This window comes from Aulonocara stuartgranti (genome assembly GCF_965226115.1).
Source record: "Aulonocara stuartgranti genome assembly, chromosome: 4".
Lineage (NCBI taxonomy): Eukaryota > Metazoa > Chordata > Actinopteri > Cichliformes > Cichlidae > Aulonocara > Aulonocara stuartgranti.
Window position 1 is genome coordinate 21,894,681 of NC_138942.1, and position 15,538 is coordinate 21,910,218.

Sequence of the window (15,538 nt, forward strand, 5' to 3'; positions counted from 1 at the left end):
TATACTTACATATCTATATTATTGCTAATATATATTGTAATATATCTATATCACTAAAGCACTTCTGGATGGATGCAAACTGCATTTTGTTGCCCTGTACCTGTGCATGTGCAATGACAATAAAGTTGAATTCTATTCTATTCTATTTTAATACAATGAACTCACTGTCATGTTCAAAATCACTCTTTGAGATGATTTGGTCATTAGGGGATGGCCAGCAACAAAATGCTATGGTGTTTATATGATGCTCAGTTGGTGCTAAAGGGCCAACTGTAACCCGCACCATTACACCACTAGGCAGAATGGATACACGCTTCCATCTTTACATCAGATGCTGACCCTACCATCCAAATATAAAGCAAAAATCAAAACTAGTCAGACCAGGAAACATTTTTCAGTTTTTTACTGTCTAATTGTGGTGAGCCAGAACCCAAATGTAACCTCAGCTTCTGGTCTTAGCTGACAGAAATAGCACCCAGTTTCCTCAAGGTTAAACATGTTGTGCACTCGTGGATGCTCTTCTACATACCACCAAGGTATGGTTTTTCAAAGTCAATTAAATAATCTTTATTTCACATTGTAATTCTCAACTTGAACTTTGGGTTGTCTTGACCATGTCTAAATCCAATCAGTTGCTGCCATGTGATTGGCTGATTTGATATTTGCATTAACAAGAATTTAAACATGTTTACCTAATAGTGTCCAGTTTCCCTAATTATAGAGAAATTTTGTGACAAAAAAATTATGCATTTTTAAATTTTACTTCATTATCATAAAATCGTGACTTAAAACTAGAAACAAAAAAATGGCAGTACTGGTAGAATCTTCATCTATTTGAGTCATGCTGATGCAAATACCACCAAGGTCACTCAATGCTTGGAGTTATCAGTACTCCAAGAATGAAGTCACCTTGAAGAAGGCCTTGGGAGGCACAATGCAAATGCAGGGCTTTCTAAAAAAAACTGATGAGACAACATGTTTATCTTTCACGCTGTAAAATGTGCTTAGAGACTGGAAGAATCTTACATCGGTGTGGTGATTCACGGTAGTTCCCAATGAGATTTATTATTCAATATTTCCCCCAACATAGCTTGTTGCATAAGACACTAATGGATGACTGGTGAGCGGGTCATTGATGTCACTTCAAATTTGCATAGTGTTTAGTTAGATAGCACATAACCCTGACTGAAGGATGTATATCACCAGAGGGAGACAGAAAAAATATCTAATTGCAAAAACAAAAGCTTGGCTCACAAAAGCGCCTAATGTCCACAGATGCTAATAATCAGCTGGAGAATTTTAACCTTGATTGTATAACAGATTCACAGTTTTTTGGGGTATGCTTTTCAGTCCTGTAAAATCTCTATAAACTCTTAACCTGCTGTTTGAACTGTCAAGCTGTCAGCGTCGCTATGCTCATGTGTCCACAGTAAACTCTTCTAACAAAATGTTTGGAGTTCAATAAACTCATTTGGTCTTCTATGTGATGTTATCGAACAAGACAGGAGAGTCGTGCTTTCGGCTGCACCAGCACTCCTGCTGGTTTAAACCACAGCAAGTAGAAGTCAGCAGAATAAAAACCTCCGCATGCAGTTCTGTATTCTGTCTGTGCAAAGAATAAATGAAAGGTTGCTTGTTCACCTTTCACAGGAAATAAAGTTTAGATGAAACATGTATATATGCACACTGACTCCACCAGAATCACAAATAGACAGTTGAGAAACCTGCCCTTGGTTTTATGTGATAATACATAAAGATGAATTTGAAGATTCTCCAGCATTCACTCACACGGCATTCAGTGGTGGCCTATGTGCAGTACCAATACAAGAAATTAATTCCCCTTGCGGTGTAACATCCTGATAGATCTAAAGGTCAAGTGCTTCTTTGTGCAACATTTCCAGAGCTTCCCATATCTATTCTGACTCATTTTTATTGCTTCTTCTATATGGCTTCTGCCGGTAAACTGCAAGCACTGCCCGTGCTTTCAAGGATTGTACATTTAGATAAAGGTTTCACAAGCAGCAAGAGAGAATAAAAGGTAAGCTCTTCTCTGTGTGCGCATGTAAATACATTAGAACGGGGATCTCAGAATCGTATAGCGCACCCTCATCCTGAGTGGGCCGGACTACTGGACTACATTTAATAACTGAGATGTCATAATATAAAAAAGTGCTTTTTAGGACACAAGTAGCTGTCAATCAACTGCAATTCATGGAACACAAAATACATCACAGTTGCAAAGAGTTAAATTACTGACTGCATTAAATGAAAGATGTGAAAAGCTAATAATGCGCAAAGTTTTCAAAGGTTTTTGTTAGATTGAGAAGAAGAGAAGATTTTGAGTTTAGTAAATGCAGAAACTAGGCTGGGAAGCCTGACTGTAACCACAGAAGAGAAATCCAACATCTGGTGAACTTTTCTTTAATTTATCCCCATGACAGCTTCAAAATCACACTCACAACTCGAATTTTCACATTTAAAGAAAAGGGTAACAGCAATGTGAGGGGCTGAGCTGGTTAAGAAGAAAGACTCAGTTATAGTTTTGATTACAACCTTGGTACTAGTTATTTTGTATTTTTGTACAGCACTTACATAAAAAACAGACAAATGGGGGTTTTATTTAAAATTCAAAAATAAGTCACTCAAAATTTAACTGAATAATAATAATGGTCCCTTAAAAAAGGCCAAGTAAACAGAGCTCAAGTCATAATGCCAACTTAACATAATCAAACTGTGCGTTGTGCATGTCCCAGCTAATGCTTCATAAACATAGCTTGGTTTTGTTAACGTCTGTTATTCTAATAAGCAGCAGAATTAATCAGAAATATGACGTCGAATTTTAATAACCATCCAGACAACATTTGATTATATGAAAAACGTGTAAAATGTAAAGCAGCAGCATATGCTATTTTTATACATATATCTTCAGTGGGACATACATATATATATTTCACATAGCATGTGAAGCAGGTTTAACTCCATCTTCCCTCTGAACAACTTAATTTTGCATTTTGCAAATTTCATTAAATTTAGATTTCATATGTTTCCATGAACCAGAGACAAAACTCAAAAGACAGGTGGAGGACTCCCTTGAATGTGAAAGTCTCATATTTATATTGGGAACCTAATTATCTTTTTTTAAATGAATTATTTTCTGGCTTTGAGACCTCAGGACATATTTCACTTTCAATCCTGTGTTTAATTAAATTTATCACTTTATTAATAACTGAAACTGAAATTAGTTTTGGACTTGCAGCACTAATGAAAAGGTCATGTAGCTTAGAGCTTAATTATCCCATAGTTGTCAGAGAGTAGTTTCTAGCACTTTCTATCAGTAATGCGGGAGCTTAATAATGCTTTTCACAAAGATCAGTTTTCTAATCTTCTCCCTGGTGTTTTAATGCTCTACTCTTAGTTTATAAAAAATCGTATGCATTTTTTGAAGCATAAATATATTTCTCTGCTCGAATATCAGTTATTTCCATATCTTTTGTATTACATATTACTATTCAGAAATCCTTAAAATGGCACATCCATCTTTCCTAGTTACATTCCAAATTTATAAATATGTTAATATTTCCAAAGTTGTTTCAGCAACAAATCTCTTTTTTCAGTTTATGGGCAATGTAAGCTTCAAGTTTTATCATACTGTAAACTAGATTTAATGGTTACACTAGATTAATGGGTTTTAACCTCTAATGGCCACTTGAGGCTCCAAAAGGAGTCAAATCTCAAATAAAAAAGTTTGCAGGACTAAAAAGCATGTGATCTGGCCACCTTGATCATGAGGCGCTCCAACACAGGCAGCTGTAAGGAACTCACCTCCTGTACTGTGTTTGTGGTGGTGGCGTTGTTGGATCCTTTTTCTTTTCTTTTTTTTATCTATGGTACGATCGTTATAGTAAAATGACCATAAACTCAAGTCAAGCCTATAGTCCTGTAAAGGACCAGAAGTCTTTTTGCAACCCCAGATCTTACCACTGATGGGCTTCAAATATAATTCAGGTGTAGCGCACTTCTACATTGGCTTCATTTTCCAAACCCATATATTTCCATATTTTATACTGTGTTTGCACGCCACCCCAGTATGAAACATACCGACACATTAAAATTAGCCGTAACAGCAGAAGAACAAATTCTGAACATGCATCATTGAGAGACGTGAAGGTGAAACTTTCAAAAGCTCATTGATCAAAGCACATTCCTTTACAGGTCTCTACACGCTGAACATGACAGAGGTCAAGAGTTTCAGGCCTGATTGAATACCAAGCTTTTACGACCCTTTCATTAGGCGGACACTTAAAAGACTCACATGGTTTGTCGCTCAAGTCAATCTGGTTTGAGAGAGAAACCATTAGAAGACGTGGCCTGCTGTTTATATGTTAAACTGATCTCCCGAACACACTGAAGTCAGTTTAGGTTTAGAAATAGCATTAGTTTAAGTGACCTCTTTAGTTGACATCGGGGGGGATCACAGCTAGAATGGAGAAGCTCTGCAACTGTTGCTGCAACCACCACTAAGAAGCTTCACCAAAAACAACCCCACATACACTCTATGAGCAGCATTTTAAAGAAAGCTGAATAAAGTTTGAAATGAGAAACTGGGTCAGGAATACATAAACATTTACAGCAGCAAATATCAAGCAGGAACAAAACTGCCTTCACACACCAGGGTGCTCAGAGGGGGAAAAAAATCGATGCAGATTCTGAAAATAATTGCACACTTTCACTCGGAGGTCACTCTAATGCGATATTCTGAAGTTTCAATAAATCTAGTTATTTTCTTCCCTCTGTGTCCCCAGTGCCTACTGGCAGAGCATATAGTAGTTTCTGGCTAAAAAAGTAACACATATTTAAAAATATATATATAATATATATAATTCCAGAGGTTTTAAGGAGGTGTTGTTTAATATAGCAGCTACTCTAAACTCAACACTTTTCATCAAGTGCTGAATCCCGAAACCTCCAGCGAGAAACCTGCACACAATCCTTCAAATTAAAAAGATGTTTGCCGCAGATGGTCTTCTGATGCTTTGGACACAAGGGACAAAAAAAGGCTTAGGAGCTCATAACCTCACAGTACTGAGCACAGAGGAGCATGTCTGAAAAGGTCTTGGCTTATGAAATCTCTCTAAATCTCATTCTGAGATCGTGTTACCACCCTTTTAGTTAACTCGTTAAAGTCAAATGTGGGCCACCGACTCGCACCTGTTTAATCAGATTAAAAATTCTGTAATTCCTCAATAACCTCCATTACTGTGAACTTAGAGTTATTTAACTTTTTAATAGTTATTCTTTAAATAACAATGAATAATCTTTGCTGAATGGTTATTAATGGCATTGTGATCCATTTTCACCCACTCTTTGGATATTTACTGAACTTGATGTGTTTATAATTTTGTAAATTCTGCATTATAAAAGGTGAAACTGATTTCCACTGTGGATTTGCAATTTTAATGGCTGCTTCAGTTTAGCCACCAAAACTTATACTTGGACGTTTTAACAAAAGAATATCATTTGGCTTAAAATACAACCGTTCACATGTTGTAAAATGACACACAAATGATATGCACTGCAATAAATTGCTCTTATATGAAGCATCTGCGGTGAAAGTGGCATTGGTGACAGGTGCTCCATGGCTCCGTTGCCAAAGGATACCTTGTGTGTGTCTCTGAGATATCAGCGGCTTCAGCAAAGCTCCAGGGTTTGATGCATTGGGAATGAAAACAGGGACAATGATCAGTAATGATAGCTTTATTAGAAAACAACAATCATATCCAGCGATCAATGTAAAGACTTAAAATAATATAAAGTAAAGTGCTTTGAGTGCTAATGTCATTAGAATGTAACTATTATTGTCTTGGTGCAGTACATACAGTACAGGGTGGGCCATTCATATGGATACACCGTAATAAAATGGGAATGGTTGGTGATATTAAAGTCCTGTTTGTGGCACATTAGCATATGTGAGGGGGCAAACTCCTCAAGATGGGTGGTGACCATGGTGGCCATTTAGAAGTCGGCCATCTTGGATAGAACTTTTGTTTTTCCAATAGGAAGAGGGCCATGTGACACATCAAACTTATTGGTAATGTCACAAGAAAAACAATGGTGTGCTTGGTTTCAACGTAACTTTATTCTTTCATGAGTTATTTACAAGTTTTTCTTTGTTCACAGCCATTGACATTGTCGAAGAGGTTAACACGTGAGGAGCGGATCGAAATTGTGTTGATATCTGGTGAACGCAGTAACCGGGTCATTGCAGCAGATTTCAATGCAAGACACCCTACGAGACCACCCATCTCCCATGCTGCAGTTAGCAAACTGCTTGCTAAGTTTCGTGAAACTGGTCGAACATCCCTTCGGCGGATATTAGCTACTCACAAATGGCACCCTTACAAACTCCAGTTACTGCAGCATCTCAACGAGGATGACCTAACACAACCACCGCTATTGGTCTGACACTAACCCACATTGGATGGATCCCTCCAAGACTGTTGGAACAACAAAAGTGATGGTTTAGTGTAGTATATGGGGTACAACAATAGTGGGTCCATTCTTCATCAATGGAAACCTCAAGGCCACTGGATATTTGAAATCTCTACATGATGATGTGTTTCCCGCTTTATGCACTGAAGCTGGCACGTTCCCTGAGATTTTCCAGCAAGATGGTGCACCACCACATTATGGGTGCCAGGTCCGAGCATTCCTAGATGAACAGTTTCCTGGAAAGTGGATTGGTCATCGTGGGCCAGTTGAATGGCCCCCAAGGTCTTCCAATCTGACCCCCTTAGACTTTTATCTTTGGGGTCATCTGAAGGCAATTGTCTATGGTGTGAAGATACGAGATGTGCAGCACCTGAAACTTCGGATACTGGATGCCTGTGCTGGCATTTCTCCTGCGGTGTTGCTATCAGTGTGTGAAGAGTGGGAGAAGAGGGTTGCATTGACAATCCAACACAATGGGCAGCACATTGAACACATTTTATAAGTGGTCAGAAACTTGTAAATAACTCATGAAAGAATAAAGTTACGTTGAAACCAAGCACACCATTGTTTTTCTTGTGACATTACCAATACGTTTGATGTGTCACATGGCCCTCCTCCTATTGAAAAAACAAAAGTTGGTGACTTCTAAATCGCCACCATGGTCACCACCCATCTTGAGGAGTTTGCCCCCACACATACTAATGTGCCACGACCAGGACTTTAATATCACCAACCATTCCCATTTTATTACAGTGTATCCATATAAATGGCCCACCCTGTACAATCCTTAGCACACAATATAATCCTTAAGTGATTCTATAATTCTATATTTCTAAGTTTAATTTGCATATTAACATTTTTCTGAATATGCAGAATTTTCATATACTACCTGTAACATTATTCTTACAAAGAAACTTGGCTATTTTCTCAGGAGAGTGGCAGGTATTTCTGGGCAATATCTCTATATGGATTTTATTGTTATCATTATTTTTATTAATTAATCTTTTTTTTAAAAAAAAAAGCCTGAGTCACTGCTTACAAACAAATTCAGAGAATAACTGAAGACAGCTGTCCTCTGTTGTCATCTTCAATCAGAGGGACTAAATTGCAAAATTATGATTTTTTTCCCCACATATAATGTTTTTTATATTTCTCTTTATTATGTGCCTTATGACTGTAACATGAACAGTTTGTGAGCTTACTCAATATAAAAAGCACAGCGGGCATTAAATGTACTCATCAGCTCACTCCCTGTTGTCCAGCTGCCTTCACCTTTCAGTGCTGAAGGTTGCGTAACGAAATCCCAGTACACCCAGTCCAAATGTTATTAGCTGTTTCTCAGGATGTTCAAAGATTTGTTGTTGAGTGCATGCAAACACATATTACACACACACACATGCACGCTTGTGTGGATGCCTGCCATCCAGTGGGTTTTTGTAATGCTCACTCAGCCTTGCAGACATCTGATGCATACAAAGGCTCACCTTCAATTATTGCTAACCTTGGCGGGAGAGACATAACTGCCATTGGTGCCTTGGCTGATGTTGAAAAAGAACAATCAAAGCGGCACTGACTAATCCCTAGAAAGTATGAGTGATTCAGAGAAAAAAAGCATTAACTGGATGATATTTTAGATATATCCATGTACAGTAGAAAAATCATAATGATATAGATGAGAGCTTTTGCCTCATGGTAAACAATAATTGCTCAGTTGCTGAGCAGACCTGCTGCTACGGCGAGATATAATGAGACCGCTCGCCATTTGGTATGTTGCTTCTTCCCCTTCCACCACCGCACCTTTCATAATCCAGGACATGCTGTTCCAGAGTCAAAGGACAGTCAGAGGACCTGTAGCCAAAGTTAAAATCCCAAAAGCCACTGAATGAAAAAGATGGATTAAGAGCATGATGAGGTGGAGGTTGGTGTATGTTTTCTGTTCTTTTTGCTGGAATATGTGAACGGTAAAGACGTGTCTGCAATCTGCTGTAAATAAGGTGATCCAGAAGAATTTAGGAACAAATTAAGACAAAGGAGACTGATCGTGCTGTCCTGGAACAATAAAAAATGAATATGCATCTATGCTCTGAAAAAGCTTTTGATTTTAAAATAATTCAGATATGGTCATATTAGGTAAGTATCCATCAAAAAATGCTCTGTCAGATCACTCCATTGCCGTGGTCATTATGCATGTGTGACGCTCTCTTTTGTTTCAGATGGATGATGGAGCAGTATGTGCGACCAACCCTTTGTGTTACCTGTATGTCAGTGTATGTGTTTGTTTAAAAAAAAATAATGACACAGTGCATCAATGTTGAAGCCCTGAAAGAAACTGGTCTGAACAATTGTACAGTTCCTGCACACAAAAACTAAACCAAAAAAAGCTTTAAAAAAGCTGGACTGCTATTACAATCATCCTGGATATCGATCAACTTCTTCTGCAGAGACGATCTTATCCCTCAGGTTCCCTCAGGAATTCCAACTCTACAAAATACTGCGGGTGGTGCCAACAGATCAAATGGTGCCACTCTGCAGGAAATAAAGAACTGATTTACCTGCCCATACTTCATACTTATAGTGGAGACACGCTTAAGTTCACACAGTATTTCAAGGAGGTCTGGAGATCTTGATTGGACCATTGCAGCACCTTGATTGTTTTCTTTTTCAGATATTCTGTTGCAGATTTGTTCCTGTGCTTGGAATCATTGTCCTGTTGCATGAGTCAATTCCAGCCAAGCTTTAGCTGTCAGACCGATGGCCTCACATTTGATTTTAGGAGACTTTGATATACAGAAATCTGAATAGTCAGCTGAGTGACTGCAAGGTGCCCTGTTCCCGTGGGTGCAGAACAAGCCCAAATCATGACCCCTCCACCACCATGCTTAACTCTGGACCTCATACCAACTGTTAAGTACCAATAGGGAATAAGTAGCACAGACACAAAAAAATATGCTAACATTCAGCCTTGTGACCTACAGCTACCTTTTACCTTTGGGTATACAGCACTGGAGTTATATGACTTTGGTTTAGTACCACGGATGAATGTACTATGAGGGCACATCTTCTTCAGAGACTGGATAATTTGGTATGAGGTATTTGTGCTGATATGCTGTGTTTAGTTTTTGCAACCTTGTCTGCCCAAAGGACATCGCCATATATCTTTTATTTTGTGTATTTCGTCTGTATAGGATAAGAGCATGCTAATCAGATTATGCCAGTGCCTGACTGGTATTGATGTGGCAAGTCTAAAGCATTCAGATCATTGGCTTCAACCTGAGGATTGCACCCTATATATGGAGACAAGATGACCGCCACCTGCTGAGGATAATTTGCCTCCCTTTCACTCAGCCAGCCACAACGGTGGTTATGTAATTGGAAGTTTGATCTGTGTTTAGAAGGAAGTAAGTAGGGGTGAGCTACTATTTTTTTTCTAGGTGTTCCTTATATTTTTGTTAGACTAAGGAGGTAAGCTGTTGAAGTTTGGTTTGCTACATTTGCACAGGTTGGCTGAGCTTGTGTTAAATGGTGCAATTTATATATCATTTTGGCCTTAGCTCACCCTGATGTTATCTTACACTCCTCTGTTTGTGAATTCACTGAACAATAAATAAAGTTGTTCTTTTTTTCAGCTATATCAACATCTATATCGTTGCTCCCATCTAAATTTATATTGGCTCTTACTACGAGCAGTTTTTTGGTACAGGTTCTGGCATGAAGTGCAAACTTTGCAACTGTAAGTACAGACTACGTACAGAGTACGTGCGTATCCAGCAATGGCACTGGACCAGTGTAGTGTGACAAAGAAACATCTTGTGAAACATGACAGTTTGAGTGTTTGACTGATGGGCGTGTCAATATGACACACCCTGCTGAACTAACAGTTAGAAATAAACAGATAGGCATTAGATATATTATGTACCTTATGCAACTATTATATTATACTACTTATGCAACTGAATTAATGCTCCTGATACCTTTCTCAAAAACTGTTTTGGAAGTTAGGGGAACATTGGGTAACATCGCTCTAAACTGTAACCTTCATTTTGCTTTGGACAGTAAAGGCAGACATGCTGGGCAAACCACAGTTACATGTCAAAATAAGGGTTTTTTTCTTCTTCTTCTTTTATAGCTGAATAATATCAGAGTAACCAGTGTACAAAAATCAGAGTTGCTTAACAGAACACCAGATCCTGTGACCATATGAAAGGCCATGTGCTCAAAAAACAAATTGTTCCTTCCACTGTGACAGTCAGTCAACAGAAACCAACGCCTCCAGGCGACCACCAGCTCAATGCTACATCACTGCTGGTGCTGCTACTATTCTCACATCTGTATCTAACATCCGAGAAGCCTGGAGTGGATGTTTAAAAAAGCAAACAAAAGTAAATCATATCTAAAAATGGATCATGCTGAAGAAAAACAGACCAAAATAAAGTTACTGTTCACGGTCAAGACTATAAATAAAAACTACACTAACTTCCCCAGCTGGTTTGAACTCTCGAATTTAGCATTTTATCAGTATTTTGTTTTTTTAAGCTAGAAATGATCAAAGCTGCCAAAACAAAGTTATGCATCCACAGAATGGAAAAGCCCAAAGACCAAAGCTATTTTTGCACCAATACTCACCAATGAAGTGAAAACCTGAGCAGAGAGAGACATTGCATTCCATCTTTAGAGAAATATGATCAATATGGACATCTAGTCTAAATGTAGCATCCCTAATGAATAAAAGTAAGATCATAAACTGTACTTAAAAAGTATTACAGTTAATATTTTAACTTTCCACTTTTAAATCACGTCTTAAAACCCACTTTTATTCCTTGGCTTTTAACCTCAGTGAGACTTAGTTTCTTTTTTAATGCAGTAGTTATTTAATTAATGATTTCACTCTTCTTTTATTTGTTTTTTATTTATATCTCATGTAATTTTATTTTACAGTTCCAATGTACAGCACTTTGTGTCAGCTGTGGTTGTTTTAAAGTGCTTTATAAATAAAGTTGATGATGATGATGATGATATTTATTGCAAAAGAGAAAACGGTGACAGTGTGCTTGTTTTATTTCCTGAATTAGCCAGTATATTACTGGTTATTAACATTCCCCTTTAAGTAGAGTGCAGTATGCATTACAATCATGATGTAAAATCAGTAAACTCAAAAATGACATGAATTGACAATTTATTTTGGATATTTAGAGTGAATTACACAATCCACATATTCTTTTTCAGTCATTCTGTTGTGCATTTGCTGCTGTGCTTGTGATCATTGTCCTGTTTATGTCCTAATTAGAGTCAACCTTTAGCTGTCAGTCATGTGTCCTCACAAGAATCCTTACAATTGAGTTTATGGTCAAAGCTCATTTCATCACACCTCCACTACCGTGCTTCACAGTTGAAATGAAGTGTTTGCACTGATATGCTGCACTTGATTTTCTCCAAATATGCCGCTTTGCATGTACAAACATCTCCAGTTTCCTCTCATGTTTCCCAAAGAAATTTCTCCAGAAGTCTTGCAGTTTGTTCAGATACAACTTTACAAGCCTTAGGACTTTTGGCAACGTTTCCAAACAAGCCAAAATTGTTCAATCTTTTTCTAACTGTCCTGTCATGAGCTTCGACATTTAAAATGCTAACTGAGGCCTGTAGAGTCTGAGATGTAGCTTTTGGGGTTTTTTACTATTTCTCTGAGCGTTCCACAGTCTGACCTTGTGGTTAATTTGCTGGGACATTCACTTCTGGGAAGATTGTGTTAACAGACAACTGAATGCATTAGACTGGCACACTGTGAAAATTATGCCTTTATAGAGGTGCTCACGCTTGCTGATTATCAGTTAATGATGTGCACTTCATTATCACCAACTGGCTGCTAGTTAATTCTTTATACTGCTTCTTATGGAAGCAGTAAGGTTGTACTGAATGCCACAGAATCCTGTGACTACTTTCTTTTTCTTATACCAGTAAATTTAAATTACAATACTTCAGTGAGGACAAATAAAGTCAAACAGTGTTTATTTACAGTGATTTATATTTTTCATTATTGCTCTGTTCTGAGATCTGTGAAGAAGATAAAAGACCATCAGTACCGAACAAAGCAGCGATCAGGTACAATAGATGTGAATAAGTCAGTCACAATATTAGAAGGACAAAAATGGGTAGCAAAGCAGCTTGCATGTGCACAGCAACTTTTAGCAGGCTAAAACAATTTAAACATTATGCTCCATATGAGACTTGCCTATTAGACATAGAAAGCTGATCTGTCAGAACTGTGGCTGATATCGACTTTGTAGTTGCCTAAATGAACTCTAGAAGGCAGACCAAAAGCCTTAAATATTTTTTCTGATTCTGGTGCTACAACAACTGAGTATTAAGTCTTTTATGTTAGAAGAAAAATTCCACTTGAGTGTGAACAATTTATAGTATAAACTCTTTTACAACAAACTTTTAGCAAAAGATGAAAATGATTAACCTCCTTGCTGCAAAGGGAAGTATTATTTTTCAGATAAACAGATGTGTTGAGATATTTGATGTTGAGCCAGCAGTCAGGAATGCTTTCTGCACTGCACACAAAAACTCTCAGTGAAAGTATCTCAGTATCACCTTTTTTTTCTCTTACTGGACTTGATTTACATGTATCTCTGATTGGCTGGTGCAGGTTCAAGTTGGAGCCACTGCTCCCTGCTGATTGGCTGGGAGCAGAAGGGGGCAGGCAATGTGTGTAAATAAATGAGCAGTGTAGCCTCATAGGCAGACTCACATGCCAACCACTTCCCTCTTCATCATTGCCATCAAAACACCTTCCAGGCTAAGGATCCACAGCCAAAGAGGAGAAGAATAGAGGGGTGAAAAAAGGCAAATTCTTCCTGTTACACGAAGAAGCACATCAAGATGTCTATTGAAGTGAAAGAGAAGACAGAGGTGCGTCTGGTGTTTTTGGGAGCAGGTGGAGTGGGAAAGACAGCCCTCATCCAACGTTTCCTCAAAGATACCTTTGAGCCAAAGCATCGGCGTACAGTGGAGGAGCTCCACAGGAAAGAATATGAGGTGGGGGGTGTCAAAGTCACTATCAACATCATGGACACCAGTGGCAGCTACTCCTTCCCTGCCATGCGCAGGCTCTCCATCCAGAACAGTGATGCCTTTGCTCTGGTCTACGCTGTGGATGACCCTGACTCTCTGGAGGCAGTCAAGAGTCTGCGGGATGAGATCCTAGATATCAAAGAGGACAAGTACACACCGATTGTGGTGATAGGGAACAAGATTGATCGTAACAATGAGCGACAGGTGTCCAGCGAGGACGTGGAGTCCACTGTGGAGTTGGACTGGAACCACAGCTTCTTGGAGTCTTCAGCCAAAGACAACATCAATGTCCTGGAAGCTTTCAGGGAGCTGCTCCAGCAGGCCAATCTTCCTAGTCGGCTCAGTCCAGCACTGTGCCGGAGGCGGGAAACCTTCCCCAAAGACAGCAACAAACGACCTCCTATGAACAAAACCAACAGCTGCCTCCTCTCATAGCGATATTGAGATGCACAAAGGACAAAGTGAGACTGGGGGGCAGAAAACTGTTGTAAATAGATTTAAAGTTCCTCATTTGCAAGGGTCAGATTTGGACAGAAGCAAAACAAGAAATGCTGTTATACATCTTAAGCTTCATGTGAGACACTGAGTCAGTAAAATATTTGTCCATCAGTCTTGTAAGCACTGCAGTTAGCCCCACAGAGGCACTGACAGCACAGAGATGCTGCAGCGAGGACCGACATGTGATGATGTAAACAAATACGACCTTAAAGACAGTGTGGAATGTGGCTGAGCTCGAAAATACTTACTGTGAATGTTAAAAATGTAAGATATGGTGACAGTGCAGAGCTCATTTTACATACAAATATATGATAATGTATGATTTGGGGCCTTTATGTTACTGCTGTTTAAAAAAAAGTGCAATAACTGTGAAACCATATAAATGCAAAAGTGTTTTTGTGTCTGCATATGTCAGTTTTATGAATCAAGTGAACAACTAAGGACAAATTTAAACTTTTTTTCTTGTGAATGCTTGTGCAACCTGTTCTACAGCTCTTAGAAGATTGTTTGCAAAACAGCTAACATTTAAATACACAGAGCACATTCACTGCTGGTTCTCTCTACTTTGATGTTTATTTATGCGAGTTTGTCTTAAAGAATAGCTGACAGAAGTGCATTGCAAATCTGAGCATAAAGGGTTTTTTTGTTTTTCTTTTCTTATTAATGTGGTATTTTCTATTTATTGTGACACCACAAAGAGCCACAAAGGCATGTTCGATGTATTTATTCAGTGCTTATTTCAAGTTAAATAAAAGATTTGAATTTAATCCTGTCTATCCCGACTATTTTATCTTGTTTACTGCTGTGACTTTGTTATTTGACAGAGCAGCAGAGCAGACAAACAGGAACGGTATGAAAGTTACTGTATAACTAGGGGAAGTTTTCACAGTCATAAGTGAAAAGTTATGAATCTAAAAAAAGCAAAAAATTAAAGTCTAACACGTGAAAACAGGTGACCATTAAATAAATAAAACAACTTTATTTTGTATGTCCTTAAAAAGATTCACACTGCACAGACCTCCTATACTGTTTCTCTTATAATAAGAATTCAAATCAATTCAACATCAATCCATCAATTTTCTTCTGCTGTCCTGATTCAGGGTCTGGGTCTCTTTATTCCAACCAAACTGGTGGGGTGAGACTGTCTAGTCTGTTGGCCCAGTTATCACAGGGCTAATGGTGCAGAGACAGCTACTGCCACTCACATTCACACCTACAGAAACTTTGACCTAACATGCAAATTTTAGTACTGTAGGAGGAAAGCCCAGGCGCCCAGACACTAATTCTTGTTGCACACTTCAATGCATTTGTGGCAAAACTTACAGACAAACTATACCTCCCTTCTAGAGAATGGGGCTGGTCTAACCAGATCTGTAAAGGTTTTTTCATTTGTTTTTTTGTTTTTTATAAGACGGAAATGTAAAAAAAACCTGCTGAATCACCCAACTGACATGTCTTACAGTTTGTTCCTAAGACCCTA

General features: G+C 38.4%; 1 protein-coding gene across 1 annotated transcript; it reads left to right on the plus strand.

The window, feature by feature from the left end:
• Window positions 1-13,240: 13,240 nt before the first annotated feature.
• On the plus strand, window positions 13,241-14,825 carry LOC309705694 (ras-related protein Rap-2a-like). The gene has a single exon (XM_082531614.1). The coding sequence runs from the start codon at window positions 13,369-13,371 to the stop codon at window positions 13,993-13,995; it is 627 nt and encodes a 208-aa protein (XP_082387740.1). The 5' UTR covers window positions 13,241-13,368; the 3' UTR covers window positions 13,996-14,825.
• Window positions 14,826-15,538: the final 713 nt, after the last annotated feature.